This window comes from Oncorhynchus clarkii, chromosome 13 (assembly GCF_045791955.1).
Source record: "Oncorhynchus clarkii lewisi isolate Uvic-CL-2024 chromosome 13, UVic_Ocla_1.0, whole genome shotgun sequence".
NCBI classification, from domain to species: Eukaryota; Metazoa; Chordata; class Actinopteri; order Salmoniformes; family Salmonidae; genus Oncorhynchus; species Oncorhynchus clarkii.
In genome coordinates this window covers 6,691,445-6,710,803 of record NC_092159.1, presented here as the reverse complement: position 1 = coordinate 6,710,803, position 19,359 = coordinate 6,691,445, and the positions used below count along the sequence as shown (strand labels likewise).

The 19,359-nt window shown below is 43.5% G+C and overlaps 1 protein-coding gene across 1 annotated transcript; it reads left to right on the top strand.

Annotated features, from left to right (window-relative positions):
- Positions 1-2,466: 2,466 nt before the first annotated feature.
- Positions 2,467-18,229, top strand: LOC139424208 (uncharacterized). Its single transcript, XM_071175887.1, has 12 exons — positions 2,467-2,542; positions 3,210-3,282; positions 4,178-4,236; positions 4,344-4,558; positions 5,892-6,148; positions 6,387-6,521; positions 6,653-6,806; positions 11,926-11,952; positions 16,627-16,715; positions 17,193-17,272; positions 17,674-17,758; positions 17,921-18,229. Exons 1-12 carry the CDS (start codon positions 2,493-2,495, stop codon positions 18,227-18,229), a joined length of 1,533 nt encoding a protein of 510 aa, XP_071031988.1. The 5' UTR covers positions 2,467-2,492.
- Positions 18,230-19,359: the final 1,130 nt, after the last annotated feature.

The following is a 19,359-nucleotide window of genomic DNA, read 5'->3' as shown; positions in this document are numbered from 1 at the left end:
TTACTGTATCTGGTAGTTACTGTATATCTTTCACTCTGCCCTCTGGAAGTTACTGTATATCTTTCACTCTGCCCTCTGGAAGTTACTGTATATCTTTCACTCTGCCCTCTGGAAGTTACTGTATATCTTTCACTCTGCCCTCTGGAAGTTACTGTATATCTTTCACTCTGCCCTCTGGAAGTTACTGTATATCTTTCACTCTGCCCTCTGGAAGTTACTGTATATCGTTCATTCTGCCCTCTGGTAGTTACTGTACATCGTTCATTCTGCCCTCTGGAAGTTACTGTATATCTTTCACTCTGCCATCTGGTAGTTACTGTATATCTTTCACTCTGCTATCTGGTAGTTACTGTATATCTTTCACTCTGCTATCTGGTAGTTACTGTATATCTTTCACTCTGCCCTCTGGAAGTTACAGTATATCTTTCACTCTGCTATCTGGTAGTTACTGTATATCTTTCACTCTGCTATCTGGTAGTTACTGTATATCTTTCACTCTGCTATCTGGTAGTTACTGTATATCTTTCACTCTGCTATCTGGTAGTTACTGTTTATCTTTCACTCTGCCATCTGGTAGTTACTGTATATCATTCACTCTGCCATCTGGTAGTTACTGTATATCTTTCACTCTGCTATCTGGTAGTTACTGTATATCATTCACTCTGCCATCTGGTAGTTACTGTATATCTTTCACTCTGCACATCTGGTAGTTACTGTATATCTTTCACTCTGCTATCTGGTAGTTACTGTATATCATTCACTCTGCCATCTGGTAGTTACTGTATATCTTTCACTCTGCCATCTGGTAGTTACTGTATATCTTTCACTCTGCACATCTGGTAGTTACTGTATATCTTTCACTCTGCTATCTGGTAGTTACTGTATATCTTTCACTCTGCTATCTGGTAGTTACTGTATATCATTCACTCTGCCCTCTGGTAGTTACTGTATATCTTTCACTCTGCCATCTGGTAGTTACTGTATATCTTTCACTCTGCTATCTAGTAGTTACTGTATATCTTTCACTCTGCCCTCTGGTAGTTACTGTATATCTTTCACTCTGCCATCTGGTAGTTACTGTATATCTTTCACTCTGCCCTCTGGTAGTTACTGTATATCTTTCACTCTGCCCTCTGGTAGTTACTGTATATCTTTCACTCTGCCACCTGGTTGTCTGAAAATTGACCCATCCATGGTAGGAAAATAGTTTGAAGGAAAACTTAGTATGTTGCTATTTTATCTGTAAACGTCCCTTAAAAAGGTTGACTGGATCAAAGTAACGGGAATAACGGGAAATAGTGATTTACATTATGAAATGCAACAACATGTGATGTAATAGGCCCATCTAGAAGAAAAAGAAACGCACACCTATTTAGACGAGGTGCTGGCTAGCGGAGTAGAACACTTGAAAATAAAAGAGAGCCGCACACTCTAGGAGCTCAGATGCAATAATTTAATTACCAACGTTTCGACAGCCAAGCTGTCTTCATCGGGGTATCATCACAAACACTGCGGGATGACTCGTTTATGTAGTGTCAGAAGACACAGGTGTCTGGAATCATGGCCAAGAGTGGCCTAATATCATTGGTTCATTATCAAATATTAAAATGCCATACAAAGATCAACATACAAACAACAAATGGATAGCATACGATCATAGATTCATTTGACTACACAAGCTTACAAACAATTACAATGGCAAAGTCACAATAAACACAAGAATGGCTTCAGATCAAAGTCTACGTTGAGACCGAAGGGAGCAAGGGTCTTTAAATTAAAGATCCAGGCAGCCTCTCGTTTTAACAATAAATGATCAAGGTCACCCCCTCTCCTAGGCCGACCTGAACATGTCTATGTTCTAATCTAGCTATGAATTTATAACACAGTAATATCCTATGAATTCATAACTCAGTAATATCCTATGAATTCATAACGCAGTAATATCCTATGAATTCATAGCACAGTAATATCCTATGAATTCATAACACAGTAATATCCTATGAATTCATAGCACAGTAATATCCTATGAATTCATAACTCAGTAATATCCTATGAATTCATAACGCAGTAATATCCTATGAATTCATAGCACAGTAATATCCTATGAATTCATAACTCAGTAATATCCTATGAATTCATAACTCAGTAATATCCTATGAATTCATAACACAGTAATATCCTATGAATTCATAGCTAGCACTTTGCACGTCATTCGCAGGAGTGAAGAAGGCTGATATAATCTACATTTTAAATGGTGAAGTTTAGTGATTTCAATCAAGAGATGTTGTCAAGAGACACAGTGACTGTCTCATCCATGAAGTTGTATCACAGGCCTAGACCCTAACCTGATTTAATATCAAGCAGTTAGTGTCATGTGTGTTTTGTGTGCAAAGTAGGCTTTTCAATATAAAAGACTGCTGACAAGACTGTGTGTGTGTGTGTGTGTGTGTGTGTGTGTGTAGAAGCTGGTAGCCGCTTCTGAGAGGGAACAGATGCCAGCAGAGGCAGAGAGGGCCAAACTCCCCAGCACCTCTTCTGGAATGTAAGTGGACATTGAGTATATTTGCCAGGTATTAAAACCATGTATTCACTGGTGAAACTGATTATATGAGTCTACTGGTGTGGTGCTGGAGAGATAATCAACTGTAAAAGCAGTGGATTTCCCCTTTAACAACTCTATTAGAATGTAAAACATCATTCTCATGAACTGGTGGTGTAGAGGAACAGAACAGTGTAGTGACCACAGCATGTGGTGGTGGTGTAGTAGGGGAACAGAACAGTGTAGTGACCACAGCATGTGGTGGTGGTGTAGAGGAACAGAACAGTGTAGTGACCACAGCATGTAGTGGTGGTGTAGGGGAACAGAACAGTGTAGTGACCACAGCATGTGGTGGTGGTGGTGTAGGGGAACTGAACGGTGTAGTGACCACAGCATGTGGTGATGCTGTAGGGGAACAGAACACTGTAGTGACCACAGCATGTGGTGATGCTGTAGGGGAACAGAACACTGTAGTGACCACAGCATGTGGTGGTGGTGTAGGGGAACAGAACAGTGTAGTGACCACAGCATGTAGTGGTGGTGTAGGGGAACAGAACAGTGTAGTGACCACAGCATGTGGTGGTGGTGGTGTAGGGGAACAGAACGGTGTAGTGACCACAGCATGTGGTGTAGGGGAACAGACCAGTGTGTGACTGTTTCCTGTGTCCAGGTTGACCCGGTCTGGAGAGAAGCATCACCATCTGGAGAGGCAGAGGGAGGTGACTAGGGCACTGGTCATCAAGGTAAGACTAGTGGCATTTCAGAAGGGTCCAATGTTATTGTGAACTAACCACATACAGTGTGTGTGTGTGTGTGTATATGAATAAATATTCATGGTCTTTGTTTTATATTAGCAGTCAGTATGTCTATTCCTTCCTTATATCTTATCTTTGTTATTTTAGTGTGTGTGTGTGTGTGTGTGTGTGTGTGTGTGTGTGTGTGTGTGTGTGTGTGTGTGTGTGACAAATTGAGATGTACTCTTGGAATACGGAGGAGGAAGGGAGGGAAAAGGAGAGGCAGAGGAGGTTGAAGAGAGAGGAAGAGGGTGAGATTGAATCGGTAGAAGATGGTGGAAAAAAGGGATATGGTTTGTCGAAGAAGAATGGTAGAAAGTGTAAGCAGAGTGAGCTGTACACCGGATCGAGGTCTGGAGGTGAATTATGAGAGGTGGTAGGTGTATTGAAGTCCTCAGAGCCCGAGGATTGCATCGATGGTCAGGATAAAGATGAGTCTGTGACAGCAGGAGTGACATTTTTGGAGAAAGTGGACCCCTGCAGACAGTGTGGCGTGAGTGGAGAAACAGGAGAGTGTAGTTAGGATATTTGAGATATTGATAGCTTTTGTGCCGAATACATTACGTTGTTACAGGTGTCAAGCTCATGGATAGAGTGTAGGAGGGAGGTTCCTAGGTGTGAGAAGTGTGCAGAAGGCCATGAGACAAAGGAATGTGTTGTGTTGGGGAAAGAAGTGGGATGTTGTAAGGGTGCCCGTGGGGCCGGGGATCAGAAATGTCTGGTGAGAGAGAGGCAGGATGGGGTTTCCAGGGTTAGAGTAGAGCAGAGGGTGTCGTATGGTGAAAAAAAAACAATTCTTCACACTATCGGTTGAATTACACTATCTATTGTTTCTACATTTTAGAGTTCTCCAGATGAATTTACACCTGAAATTCATGATCAGGACAACAGGGGAGAGTACCGGTAACTTGACATATTTAATGTTATCGTTGGTAGTTTGTTTAAAAGAAGGACAATACCTTAAATCCAGGAAATCTCTCAAAATGAAATTCTTCATTTTTCTACTCTAGTTTCCAGTGCCCCCATGCAGGTCTGTTCCAGTGCAGTATAACAGGCCTGGTGTTTAGGATGGAGGGAGAGGCAGAGGTGCTCTATATGACAGTCCCCTGGGACAGGATGCTTCTATCCCAGAGAGGCAAGAGACCTGCAGGACCCCTGTTCAAGTTTACATGCCTTAAGGGGTCTGTCAGTCAACTACACCTTCCACACTGTGAGATTCATTCTGGTAAGTAATACATTTCCATGGAGGTAATCAGTGGTGGGAAAAGTACCCAATTTTCAAACTGAAGTAAAAGTAAAGATACCTTAATAGAAAATGACTCAAGTAAAAGTGAACGTCACTGTGAAGTGAACGTCACTAGGAGTGGTGGGTGGAATCAGGCGCAGAGAGCAGGGTTCAGTAGATTGTCAATTTATTCTCCGGCGCACAAAAACGGTCACGCCAACACACAGGGCGCATACAATTGACCAGCCCAAACACAGGACCAAAATAGTCAGGAGAATAACCACACGAAAACCACCATACAACAGAGTAACAAAAACAATCCTGCACAAAACAAGGGCGGGACAACCTACTATATATAAGGACGCTATTAAACTAAAATACACACAGGTGAAACTAATAAGACAAAACCAACAGACAAACGAAAAAGGGATCGGTAGTGGCTAGTAGGGCGGTGACGACGACCGCCGAGCACCGCCCGAACAGGCAGGGGAGCCAACTTCTAGTAGGACGGTGACGACGACCGCCGAGCACCGCCAGAACAGGCAGGGGAGCCAACTTCTAGTAGGACGGTGACGACAACCGCCGAGCACCGCCCGAACAGGCAGGGGAGCCAACTTCTAGTAGGACGGTGACGACGACCGCCGAGCACCGCCCGAACAGGCAGGGGAGCCAACTTCTAGTAGGACGGTGACGACGACCGCCGAGCACCGCCCGAACAGGCAGGGGAGCCAACTTCGGCGGAAGTCGTGACAAGACACCCAGTAAAATACCACTTAAGTAAAAGTCTAAAAGTATTTGGCTTTAAATATACTTTAGTATCAAAACTAAATGTAATTGCTAAAATACTGCTTATACTTAATACTTAAGTATCAAAAGTAAAAGTATAAATTATTTCTAATTCCTTATATAAAGCAAACCAGACGGCAACATTTTCCAGTTTTTTTAATTTAGTTGGCCAGGGGTACACTTCAACACTCAGCCATCATTACAAATTAAGCATGAGTGTTTAGTGAGTCCACCAGATAAGAGGCAGTAGGGATGTTCTCTTAAATTAATACGTGTGTGAATTAGATCATTTTCCTGTCCTGCTAAGCATTCAAAATGTAATGAGTACTTTTGGGTGTCGGGGGAAAATAATTTTATTTAGGAATGCAGTGAAGCAAAAGTAAAAGTTTTCAAAAATATAAATAGTAAAGTGCAGGTACCCCCAAAAACTACTTAAGTATTACTTAATAGCCTATGTATTCTTAATCACCATCAGTAGCATCACTACTCCACTACTGAGTTGTCATCGTCATCTGAACAGAAGACTAATGTTCTCTTTCTCACCTAGAGGGTGGATGTGACTTCCTGTCTGTAGCCCATGTGACTGATGATGACAGTATGGAGTTTCTCCATCACCATGAGACAAGAGAAACTCATGTCATATTAAACATCACTCAATTCAGCAAATATGGCATCACCAAGGATAAGGAAGCTCCTGTCTCTCCTATCCGTGCTCTGGTGCTACTATTTTACAAACTCCCAGATGATAACAATAATTCCACCCTAAGTGTGTTGTTGCTGCCCAGAAATGTTGACATTGATGAGGTAAGTAGATCCGAGTTATCAAACTCGTCTTTGGTTGGAATTCAATCAAACTCGCACTGTTGAAGCATTTTTGGGGGATAATGTAACTGTAAACAGGGAATTGAAAACTGTGGGGGGTCTCGCTCGCAAACCCAAGAGGACATCCTCAAGGTCAGAAGGTGACATTTGGGCTTCCATATTTCAGGCAGTGCTACCTCATTATGACTGTGTGTTCCAAACCATTTTCAATCCACTCAAGGTGTGTAAGACAAGGAGGACAAGGAATGGAGACCGAGAAATCTACATTGAAATAAATCCTAACTGTAGACTAACCCGGGACCAAGAATACACCCTCTCCACCGATCTAACAGATGAACATCACATAGATCCAGAGGTAGGCTAATAAATATGACATGAGAGAGGAAATGTGTTAACACATGTCAATACTTTGTGATGCTACCTTGATAACATATAGAAATCACATACAATTCTGCTTGACTAGATACTTCTGCTTTTTTTTTTTAGAATGCAGAGTTTGTGGATTATGATTCCTATACAAACTACATGCCAACATTTCAGTTGCGTTTAAAAACTGTTGTTGAAGAAGTGAATCTTCTTCTGGAAGAACATGGCGGTCCTGAAAATGAACGTATATGGGACCGCCTTGTTTCACTACCAGGTAACTGAAATTCAGAGAGAGTAGGAGTTACAATAGAACTAGTAGTAATATTAGCATTTTACATTTAAGTTTTACATTAAATTAGTAACAGTCATCATAATGGCATGGTAGTAGTAGTAGCAGCAGTAAAGAAGTAGTAGGAGCAGCAGCAGTAGTAGTAGTAACAGTAGTAGTAACAGTAGTAGTAGTAGTAGTAACAGTAGTAGTAACAGTAGTAGTAGTAGTAGCAGCGGTAGTCGGAGCAGTAGTCGGAGCAGTAGTCAGAGTAGGAGTAGGAGTAGGAGCAGTAGTAGTAGGAGTAGGAACAGTAGGAGTACAGGCAGCAGTAGTAGGAGTAGTAGTAGTAGTAGTAAACTCAACAAAAAAAGAAATGTCCTCTCACTGTCAACGGCATTTATTTTCAGCAAACTTAACATGTGTAAGGGATCACCCCCCTGAAATGGGCAAAAGTGAATGGGATCATATTGGTACCATATGAAACATATACACGATGTACAATACCACTCAGTTGGACATCGTTTCATTCAAAGCTGATTGCAAATATCATATGGCAAATGCCAAGTGTAACACTGCAAAAAATCCAATAGATAGCGAGTACGCTCCACCGTAATTTTTCATATTGCAAATGTAACACAAGTCAAATTTTTAAAATTTGAAACATTTTTCAAAAACGTGTCACCACCTTAAAAAAGTGCATTCTGGACCGTTTTTCGAAATTCTTTCGATTTTTATTTCAATTACACATGTATAAGACCTGTATAAACATACTTTTGTCAAATTTTATTATTATTATTATTTATTTTTTTACTTGTCCATAAGGCACATGTTTTGTCCATTTGCAATATGATTTCATAGGAAGTCAAAAGTCGAAAATAACAACAAAAAAAAAAAAACTACCAAAATGACAAGTGGCACCCCCTATTGGATGGGCACGGGTGGGGGATGCTCCCTACCCAACTGTAGACCCCTTGCTCCCCCTAAAGGCATTAAACACCATTTTAAAATTGTGCTTCTGGTAACACATTCCAATCACCAGGTACACCGCTGTCCATTTGCAATATGTTTCAATGGGCATTTACCATCACGAATTTGACATGCTCAAAAATACTGCAGAAATACAACATTGACTGGCCTGATGAACTCTGGATGGCCGGGCAGTGATAGTGGTTCCTCTCCATCGCTCATTGTGTTGATTTCATCATATCCATTTGGTGATGTTTTTTCACTGTTGAATCATATTGAGTACAGACATCCATTTTTTAAAACCTCCAGAAATCACTCGGGCCGGCCCCCATTGATTTGGGGCCATGGTATAGTGCTCCCATATCGGGCATGGAAGTCTGGATGCCCCCTAAAAGCATTTAAAACTGTTTTGAAAATCGTACCTGGTAACCCAAAACATGAAACATAGCCTAAACTCCTGCAGAAATGCAAAATTGACTTGCCCGATGAATTCAGGATGGCCAGGCAGTGATAATGGTTCCTCTCCATCGCTCGATGGTGCCATGAGAGAAGTGGGACTCTGTCGTTTTTTAACGGTTTTTGAAAAATGTCCAAAATGACTAGGAGCACCCCCTATTGGATTGGGACGGATGGGGGGTGTTCCCTACCCAACCGTGGACCCCTTGCACACCCCCAAAGGCATTTAAAACCATTATAAAAATGTTATCCTGGTAACCCGTTCCAATCACCAGGCGCACGGCTGTCCATTTGAAATATGTTTTAATGGGCATTTACCATCACAAATTTGACATGCTCAAAAAAACTGCAGGAATGTGAAATTGACTGGATGGCCGGGCAGGGATTCTATGTCCTCTCCATCGCTCGTTGGTGTTGATTTCAGATTGTCATTTTGGTGATGGTACCTCACTGTTTAAACATATTGCAAATGTACAAAAGTCAACCAGGATGTCAGTGTCCATCAGTCAATTAGATATCTTTCTGACACCAAACTGATACAAACTGACACCCACTTTTTCCAACTCGTTTAGAAGCCAATTATCACATATTTCAGAGCAGGCCCAAAATTCACAGCGCCTTCTGTTTAAACCATAATAAAAACATATAACACGTAGTTACTATCTAGCTGCGGGTCCAGTTCTGACATTATGTGTAGGCCTAGCTGAGGCGACCTCGAATCCCAAGTTTCGGCTCGATAGGTCATTTGGAGCCTGAGCAGCGACCTTAATTGGTGCTGAAAATCCACTTTTTCTGGGCGTTGCTACAGGGTCCTTGAATGAGCTATCGGACAGAAACGTTGGGGTCCGTCTCTATGCACCTAGTCTTGCGACTCTGGGACCTTTCTAAATATCGTCATTTCCGTGATGGTCAAAATTAATTGAAGTTATTGAAAATGTACGAGGCTGTTTCTCAGTCTGAGAACCTTCTAGAGCCACAACTCACCGTGCACTATCAACCTGAGCTCTATAACAGGTTTCTAAAGTTTCAGAGCTCTAGGTCTAACGGTTCTTTGATAGTTTGAACAAAAGTAACTATTGCTTTTGTGTCTCTAAGCCCCACACTGTGTTACTCCATTCTTGCTGTGTGTGTGTGTGTGAGTTTTTCTTGGAAATCTGATGGGAGACATGACTGATTTACAGTTCATGAGGGTTGCCTAATCACACATATGAAGTTTTGGAAAGATGTGACTTTTTTAACCCTTCGAAACAGCCACTTTGACCCCAATTATGGCACTTCCGGTTGGCACAAGAAGCTAAAAGTAAACACATATCCTGATTGGGGTATGCTTTTATAGAATCCTGGGTTTTAAGTGTTTACGTTAAGAACTGACCGATTTACACAGGGTTCAATGCACTATTTATCACAAACTGCTGGTTGGGGAATGGAAAAACACTTTTAGGGTGATTTTAACCACTTCCGGTTGCTCCCAGCAGCTTAGAATTGACACAGGTAGACCTCATAGTGGCTTGATGGATTGTCATCGAAGACAGGTTCATATGGGCATTATTAACCCACATCAGCTTCAGATTGAATTTAGGGAAGCAGATAATGTATTCCTATGGGGAGAGATGTCATTGTAATCTGAGATGAAAAAACCCAGTTTTTACTGTAAAGGGTTAATGCCACATGGTCAAGGTTAGGCTTGCACAGATCGTCAGGACCTCAGGAACGTTCCTGAGGTAGAATTGTGCTTCTCACCCTAACGATTCTCCCACTGTCACCCAAAAGCACCTGACATTTTTTTCACGGTCGCTGCACTCAGACCGAGCGACCTATAGTCAAGCGGGGCATCTCGTTGAACTCGTTGAACTCGGCACAGCCTAGAGATTATGGTAATGCCATTGCAGGCTCTGAATGTCTTTAAGCACCGCACTTTGTCACTCCATCCTTGCTGTGTGTGTGTGTGTGTATGTGTGAGAGAGCGTTTCTTTGACATCTGTTGGGAGAAATGACTGATTTACAGTTCATGAGGGTTTCCTAATCACACATATGAAAAGATTGAAAAGATCTGACCTTTTTAACCCTTCAAAACAACCCCTATGACACAATTTTAAGGTAAGGGACCGTACATTTGCAATATGGAGTTTCTCACCAACCATACTGCAAATGTTAAAATGTTCCCTTCATGTATGTAAATATTTTTATGAACATAACAAGATTGAGACATAAACTGAGACATAAACTGAACAAGTTCCACAGACATGTAACTGTCAGAAATTGAATAATGTGTCCCTGAACAAAGGGGGGGAGTCAAAATCAAAAGTAACAGTCAGTATCTGGTGTGGCCACCAGCTGCATTAAGTACTGCAGTGCATCGCTTCCTCATGGACTGCACCAGATTTGCAGTTCTTGCTGTGAGATGTTACCCCATTCTTCCACCAAGGCACCTGCAAGTCCCCAGACATTTCAGGGGGGAATGGCCCTTGCCCTCACCCTCCAATACAACAGGTCCCAGACGTGCTCATTGGGATTGGGATTGAGGCTCTTCGCTGGCCATGGCAGAACACTGACATTCCTGTCTTGCAGGAAATCACACACAGAACGAGCAGTATGGCTGGTGGCATTGCCGTGCTGGAGGGTCATGTCAGGATGAGCCTGCAGGAAGGGTACCACATGAGGGAGGAGGATGTCAAGGGAGGAGGATGTCAACCCTGTAAATCGATCCCGCTCCAGAGTACAGGCCTTGGTGTAATGCTCATTCCTTCAACGATAAACGTGAATCCGACCATCACCCCTGGTGAGACAAAACCGCGACTCGTCAGTGAAGAGCACTTTTTTGCCAGTCCTGTCTGGTCCAGCGTAGGTGGGTTTGTGTGCATAGGCGACGTTGTTGCCGGTGATGTCTGGTGAGGACCTGCTTTACAACAGGCCTACAAGTTCTCAGTTCAGCCTAACTCAGCCTATTGCGGACAGTTTCAGCACTGATGGAGGGATTGTGCGTTCCTGGTGTAACTCGGGCAGTTGTGGTTGCCATCCTGTACCTGTCCCGCAGATGTGATGTTCGGATGTACCGATCCTGTGCAGGTGTTGTTACACGTGGTCTGCCACTGCGAGGACGATCAGCTGTCCGTCCTGTCTCCCTGTAGCGCTGTCTTAGGCGTCTCACAGTACGGACATTGCAATGTATTGCCCTGGCCACATCTGCAGTCCTCATGCCTCCTTGCTGCATGTATAAAGCACGTACATGCAGATATGCAGGGACCCTGGGGATCTTTCTTTTGGTGTTTTTTAGAGTCAGTAGAAAGACCTCTTTAGTGTCCTAAGCTTTCAAAACTGTGACCTTAATTGCCTACCATCTGTAAACTGTTAGTGTCTTAACAGTTCCACAGGTGCATGTTCATTCATTGTTTATGGTTCATTGAACAAGCATGAGAAACAGTGTTTAAACCCTTTACAATGAAGATCTGTGAAGTATTTTTGAATTATCTTTGAAAGAGGGTCCTGAAAAATGGACTTTTCTTTTTTTGCTGAGTTTAGTAGTAGCAGGATTAGCAGTAGTAAAATAAGTAGTAGTAGCAGCATTGGATCTTGCCTGCAGTGTAACCTAGCTCACTTTAAATACTACTGTATATGCCCACTTCTTAATGAAACGGGTGGTCTTTCAAGTGACAAAATGTCTCCAGGAGCATACGTAATCAAGGTATCTTTTCATCCACAGTTACACCTCCAGATGGCGCTAGAGCAGGTAAATATAATTTCCTGTCTTCTCACAAGAGATTTAATTGTGATAGAGGACAGAGTTCCCTAATAGCAGATTTTTGCAGTAAACACAATAATGCAGCTTTTTAGAATCCTATTGATAAGCGCAAGAAAACAGTCACTAATTAGTTACTTAATGCTGAGCGAGTGTTGCACCTTTGCCTTTTCAATTATGATTTAATTGTTCGGTCGACTCCTGTGGTTAAGTGCCGTCCACTTCTTTTCAAATTCAATTACAATCTCAGCAAGATGGCATCATCACAAACATTTTGCTACGTTACAGCCCCCCAAACAAATGAAATACCTTGTTTGCTTTGAGACTCGTGTGTGTCAGGTACGTCCTTGAGATGTCTCTGCTACTTGATTGGAGGCCACCTGTGGTATATTCAGTTGATTGGACATCATTTGGAAAGGCACACAACTGTCTATGTAAGGTCCCACAGTTGACAGTGCATGTCAGAGCAAAAACCAAGGTCAAAGGAATTGTCCGTAGAGCCCCGAGACAGGATTGTGTGGAGGCATTTCTGCAGCATTGAAGGTCCCCAAGAACACAGTGGCCTCAATCAGTAAATGGCACATGACAGCCTGCTTGGAGTTTGCTAAAAGGCACATAAAGGACTCTCAGACCATGATAAAGAAGATTCAATGGGTCTGATGAAATTAAGATTTAACTCCTTGGCCTGAATGCCAAGCGTCATGTCTGGAGGCAACCTGACACATTCCCTATGGTGAAGCATGGTGGTGGCGGCATCATGCTGTGGGGATATTTTTTTAGCGGCAGGAACTGGGAGACTAGTCAGGATCGAGGGAAAGATGAACGGAGCAAAGTACAGAGAGATCCTTGATGAAAACCTGCTCCAGAGCGCTCAGGACCTCAGACTGGGGTGAAGGTTCACCTTCCAACCGGACAACAACCCTAAACACACAGCCAAGACAATGCAGGAGTGGCTTCCCTGAATGTCCTTGAAACCGGACTTAAACCCGATCTAACATCTCTAGAGAGACCTGAAAATAGCTGTGCAGCGAAGCTTCCCATCCAACCTGACAGAGCTTGAGAGGATCTGCAGAGAAGAATGTGAGAAACTCCTCAAATACAGGTGTGCCAAGCTTGTAGCGTTATACCAAAGAAGACTCAATGCTGTAATCGCTGCCAAAGGTGCTTCAACAAAGTCATTGTCGGAATACTTATGCAAATGTGATATTTCATTTTAAATTAATTTGCAAGAATGTAAAAAAAATACTGTTTCTATGTTGGCCTGGTATGGTTCTCAATCACAGGCAACTGTCTATCGTTGTCTCTGATTGGGGATCATATTTAGGCAGCCTTTTCCCAACTGTTGTTTGTGGGATCTTGTTTTTGTGTAGCTGCCTGTGAGCAGCCCAGAACATCACATTTCGTTTTCTTCTCTATTGTTATTGGTGAGTTTCATGTTTATTAAACATGTGGAACTCTAAGTACGCTGCGCCTTGGTCCATCCATTCAGACGACCGTGACAGAAGATCCCACCACCCACGGACCAAGCAACGTGCCCAGGAGGAGCAGGGATCCTGGGCCTGGGTGGAAAGCCAGGAGTAGAGGACATCCTGGACGTGGGACGAAATCATGGCAGGAGACAAAAGCCTGCCATGGAAACAGGCGGAAGCAGCGAAGGAGGAACAACGACGACGCCAGGGTTCGCGGCCACGACGCGAGCCCAAAGGACAGCCTGAAAAAAACATTTTTTTTTTGGGGGGGGGGGGGAAGGAAAACGGAGTGGTCGGCGGAGCCGAGGGGTGAACCAGAGCCAGTCAGGGAGTCGAGTGAGGAACTCGACAAAAGATTCCGGAGAGAGGTGTTGGCGTTGAGAGTGCTGCAGAGCGGGCGTGCTGAGGAGCGTGATATCAGTCCGGTGTCATATGCACCAGTTTCACACATCTGGCCTCCAGGGCGCCTCCCCAGTCCGGTACGTCCTGTGTCTCCTCCACGCACTTGCCCTGAGGTGTGTCACCGTTCCGGTACAATGTGTGCCAGTTCTACGCACCGTGTCTCCAGTGCGCCTCCACAGCCCAGGACGCCCTGTGCCAGCTCCCAACATTTACCGTGCGAAGGTTGTTATCTGTCCAGGACGCGTTGTGCCAGGCCTACGCTACAGACTTCCAGTGCGCCTCCACGGTCAAATATATCCTGTGCGTCTCCCCAGCCCGGTACATCCTGTGCCAGCTCCACGCACCCGAGCCTCCAGCGACGGCCTGCGGTCCGATTCCCCCGGCGATGGTCGGCGGTCCCGAGCCTCCGGCGACGGTCGGCGGTCCGATTCCCCCGGCGATGGTCGGCGCTCCGATTCCCCTGGCGACGATCCACGGTCTGGAGCCTCCGGCGACGGTCCACGGTCCGGTTCCACGGAAGCGGAGGGATCCGCGAGCGGAGCGGGGTTTACATCCCGAACCGGGGCAGCCACCGAGGCTAGAAGCCCACCGTGACCCTCCCCCATAGAGTCAGGTTTTGCGTCCGGAGTCCGCACCTTTGGGGGGGTACTGTCACGCCCTGACCTTAGAGAACCTTTTTATTCTCTATTTTGGTTAGGTCAGGGTGTGACTAGGGTGGGTACTCTAGTTTTTTTGTACTTCTATGTTGGCCTGATATGGTTCCAAATCAGAGGATGATTGGGGATCATATTTAGGCAGCCTTTTCCCAACTGTTGTTTGTGGGATCTTGTTTTTTTGTAGCTGCCTGTGAGCAGCCCAGAACGTCACATTTCGTTTTCTTCTGTATTGTTGTTGGTGAGTTTCATATTTATTAAACATGTGGAACTCTAAGTACGCTGCGCCTTGGTCCATTCATTCAGACGACAGTGACAATGGGGTATTGTGTGTAGATTATTGGGGTGGGGGGACAATTTAATCAATTTTAGAATAAGGCTGTAACGTAACAAAATGTGGAAAAAGTCAAGGCGTCTGAATATTTCCCGAATGCACTGTAATAATAACATGATTTGAACTGTAAAAATGAATGACATTTTAATGTAATTAGAATGAACACAATTAGTCATACGGAGCAAAGTACAGAGAGATCCTTGATGAAAACCTGCTGTTGTTCAAAAAGTAGACATGTTCTTGTCATGAGAATTTCCAATCCCAATAATAATAACTGACAATCAATAGCTCTGACCAATCCCCGAGGTTTGTAAGACCGTGGGTATAATAATAATTAGTCAAAGACTCAGCTTATGCAAAAGGTTAGTAGAGTTTATTCAAAGAACGTTCTAAAGTCAAGAATACAAAGACATCCATTTTATAGCTGCGCACATACTTCCACACAATCAGTAGATATCCTACACACATACTTCCACACAACCAGTAGATATCCTACACACATACTTCCACACAACCAGTAGGTATCCTACACACATACTTCCACACAACCAGTAGATATCCTACGCACATACTTCCAAACAACCAGTAGATATCCTACACACATACTTCCACACAATCAGTAGATATCCTACACACATACTTCCACACAACCAGTAGATATCCTACGCACATACTTCCAAACAACCAGTAGATATCCTACACACATACTTCCACACAACCAGTAGATATCCTACACACATACTTCCACACAACCAGTAGATATCCTACACACATACTTCCACACAACCAGTAGATATCCTACACACATACTTCCAAACAACCAGTAGGTATCCTACACACATACTTCCACACAACCAGTAGATATCCTACACACATACTTCCACACAACCAGTAGGTATCCTACACACATACTTCCACACAACCAGTAGATATCCTACACACATACTTCCACACAACCAGTAGATATCCTACACACATACTTCCACACAACCAGTAGGTATCCTACACACATACTTCCACACAACCAGTAGGTATCCTACACACATACCTCCACACAACCAGTAGGTATCCTACACACATACTTCCACACAACCAGTAGGTATCCTACACACATACTTCCACACAACCAGTAGATATCCTACGCACATACTTCCAAACAACCAGTAGATATCCTACACACATACTTCCACACAACCAGTAGATATCCTACGCACATACTTCCACACAACCAGTAGATATCCTACACACATACTTCCACACAACCAGTAGATATCCTACACACATACTTCCACACAACCAGTAGATATCCTACACACATACTTCCACACAACCAGTAGATATCCTACACACATACTTCCACACAACCAGTAGATATCCTACGCACATACTTCCACACAACCAGTAGATATCCTACGCACATACATACACACACAAACAGACTCCTTACGCGCATTCTTTCACACACAAACAGAAGGTATCCTACGCAACGCACATGCTGTCTCACTACCCAGCCGACAGAGATTAGGGAGACCTCGAGACCTTGAGACGTACTCCATGTCCTCTCCCAAATCTCTAGTCAGGTCGGCACCGAATTTGGCTCAGACAGTCTGTGTTTAAGATACTATAAAGACATATTGTCCAGATATATTGTTTTACCCTAATTCTGACTAAAACTACACTCACAGATATATCATTTTACTGACTACTCAATTTCAAACAATTATATGGTTTCAGGGTGGAATATTCTAATCATTCATTTAAACATATAAATCCCATTAACCATTCTTCCACTCCAAAATAATTCCAGCATCCAAACTGCATGAACATGCTGCTCCCCTTATGGACATTTCCACCCACCCCCCTCAACAGACGTTCACTCTGCCCCCCACCTCAATGGTAATTCAATCACTGTTACAGTTGTTAATATGAATATATTATCATCTCTATTTTATCATTATATTTAAATTGTTTTGTTTCACTTTGTCCTCATTGGACATTTACTCTGTCTGACTGCTGCTCCCTCTATAAATATATAAAACATTATATGTTTTAGAAATCATGATGTAATTAGAAAACTGTTGGAACTTTTATATTTCTTGGAACTTTGAGTTTCTGTTTTATTTAGTACATTTTAAATGTGTTCCATTGTGTCTGTGTGTGTGTCTCTCTGTGTGTGTGTGTGTGTCTGTGTGTGTGTGTGTGTGTGTGTGTGTATGTGTGTCTGTGTGTGTGTGTCTCTGTGTGTGTGTGTGTCTCTGTGTGTGTGTGTGTGTGTGTGTGTGTCTCTCTCTGTGCGTGTGTGCGTGTGTGCGTGAGTGTCTGCGTGTCTGCGTGTCTGCATGTGTGCGTGTCTGCGTGTCTGTGTGTGTGTAGAAGCTGGTAGCCGCTTCTGAGAGGAAACAGAAGCCAGCAGGGGCAAAGAGGGCCAAACTCCACAACACCTCTTCTGGAATGTGAGTGGACATTGAGTATATTTGTCATGTATTAAAACTATGTAGTCACTAGTGAGATTGAATATCTGAGTCTACTGGTCTGGTGCTAGAGAGAAAAATCAACTTTAAAAGTGGTGAATTGACCCTCTAACAAAAAACTAACCTCTTCAATACCTCTATTGCATCATCCTCATGAACTGAGTGAAATCCATGTAGAACAGTGTAGTGACCACAGCATGTGGTGGTGTAGGGGAACAGAACAGTGTTATGACCACAGCATGTAGTGGTGGTGTAGGGGAACAGAACAGTGTAGTGACCACAGCATGTAGTGGTGGTGTAGGGGAACAGAACAGTGTAGTGACCACAGCATGTAGTGGTGGTGTAGGGGAACAGAACAGTGTGTGACTGTTTCTTGTGTCCAGGTTGACCCGGTCTGGAGAAAAGCGTCGCCATCTGGAAAGGAAGGGGGCTAAGGCACTGGCCATCAGGATAAGACGTGGCATTTCAGTAGGGTCAAATGTCATTGTGAACTAAACGTGTGTGTGTGTGTGTGTGAGGTATTGAGACCAGTAGAAATATTGTGAATATGAATACATTTTCATGGTCTTTGTTTTATATCAGTAGTCAGTATTTCTTTCCTTCCTTATCTTTTCGTCTTTGTTATTTTAGAGCTCCTCCATGTTGGATGTTCTAGACCTGCTGCTGACCAGTCTGGAGGAGCTCACTGAAGAACAGCTGAAGACATTTCAGTCTCACCTGACTACGGTCCAGCTGCCTGGTTTTCCTCCCATCCCAGAGAGTCAGCTGGAGAACGTTGACAGACAGGTCACAGTGGATCAGATGGTGGAGAGATATGGCCCTGAGGGAGCTGTGGAGATCACAGTGGAGATCCTGAGGGAGATGAATCAGCATGATCTCGCTAAGAAGTTACAAAGAGATCACAGAGGTAAAACAACAAGCAATGAATCTGTGCTTTAAAAGTTCACTTCCTTGTTTATACATTGAGTGTGTGAATAACCATCTTTCCTTCACTCTACGAGAACCACAACTTGCTGACAAAGTTGAAAATGCAATGTCACCATGGACAACTGTAGAAAAAATAGACTGTTAAAAAGTCATAATTGTGCATCTAAATAATTTCTGGACAAAACTATTATCCCAATGTACATTTGTTGACCAGAGATCTGTTAAATAATCCTCAGCCTGTTGACTTTGTATACTTCTCTTTGTTTTAAATAGCCTTTACCTGGTCGTATTCTGGTTAGTTGAGATACACTGAGTGTATAAAACATTATGAACACCTGCTCTTTCCATGACATAGACTGACCAGGTGAATCCAGCTGAAAGCTATGATCCCTTATTGACGTCATAGATGAAGGGGAGGAGACAGGTCAAAGAAGGATGTTTATGCCTTGAGACAGTTTAAACATGGATTGTGTATGTGTGCTATTTAGAGGGTGAATGGGCAAGACAAAATATATAAGTGCCTTTGAACTAGGTATGGTAGTAGGTGCCAGGCATACCGGTTTGTGTCAAGAACTGCAACGCTGCTGGGGTTTTCAAGCTCAACAGTTTCATGTGTGTTTCAAGAACGATCCACCAACCAAAGGACATCTAGTCAACTGGACAAAATAGGGAAGCATTGGAGTCAACATGAGCCAGCTTCCCTGTGGAAATTTGTGGAGTCCGTGCCCTACGAATTGAGGCTGTTCTGAGGGCAAATGGGGGGGAGGGGTGTAACTCAATATTAGTAAGGTGTTCTCTCTCTCTCTCTCTCTTACAGGAAAGAAACAAAAAAAAAGTGAGTCACCACTGACCTCATCTACTCTCAGTACTTTGTTGAATCACAATTGGCAGCAATTACAGCCTTGAGTCTTCTTGGGTATGACGCTACAAGCTTGGCACACCTGTATTTGGGGAGTTTCTCCCATTCTTCTCTGCAGATCCTCTCAAGCTCTGTCAGGTTGGATGGGGAGCATCACTGCACAATTATTTTCAGGTCTCTCCAGAGATGTTCGATCGGGTTCAAGTCTGGGCTCTGGCTGGGTCACTCAAGGACATTCAGAGACTTGTCCGGAAGCCACTCCTGCGTTGTCAAATAAAATTGT

Coding starts and splice junctions, on each gene's coding strand:
- LOC139424208 (XM_071175887.1), top strand. CDS start 2,493: ATGCCAGCAGAGGCAGAGAGGGCCAAACTCCCCAGCACCTCTTCTGGA. Junction 17,273..17,673: donor CACAACACCTCTTCTGGAAT/GTGAGTGGACAT, acceptor TCTTGTGTCCAG/GTTGACCCGGTCTGGAGAAA. Junction 17,759..17,920: donor GGATAAGACGTGGCATTTCA/GTAGGGTCAAAT, acceptor TTGTTATTTTAG/AGCTCCTCCATGTTGGATGT.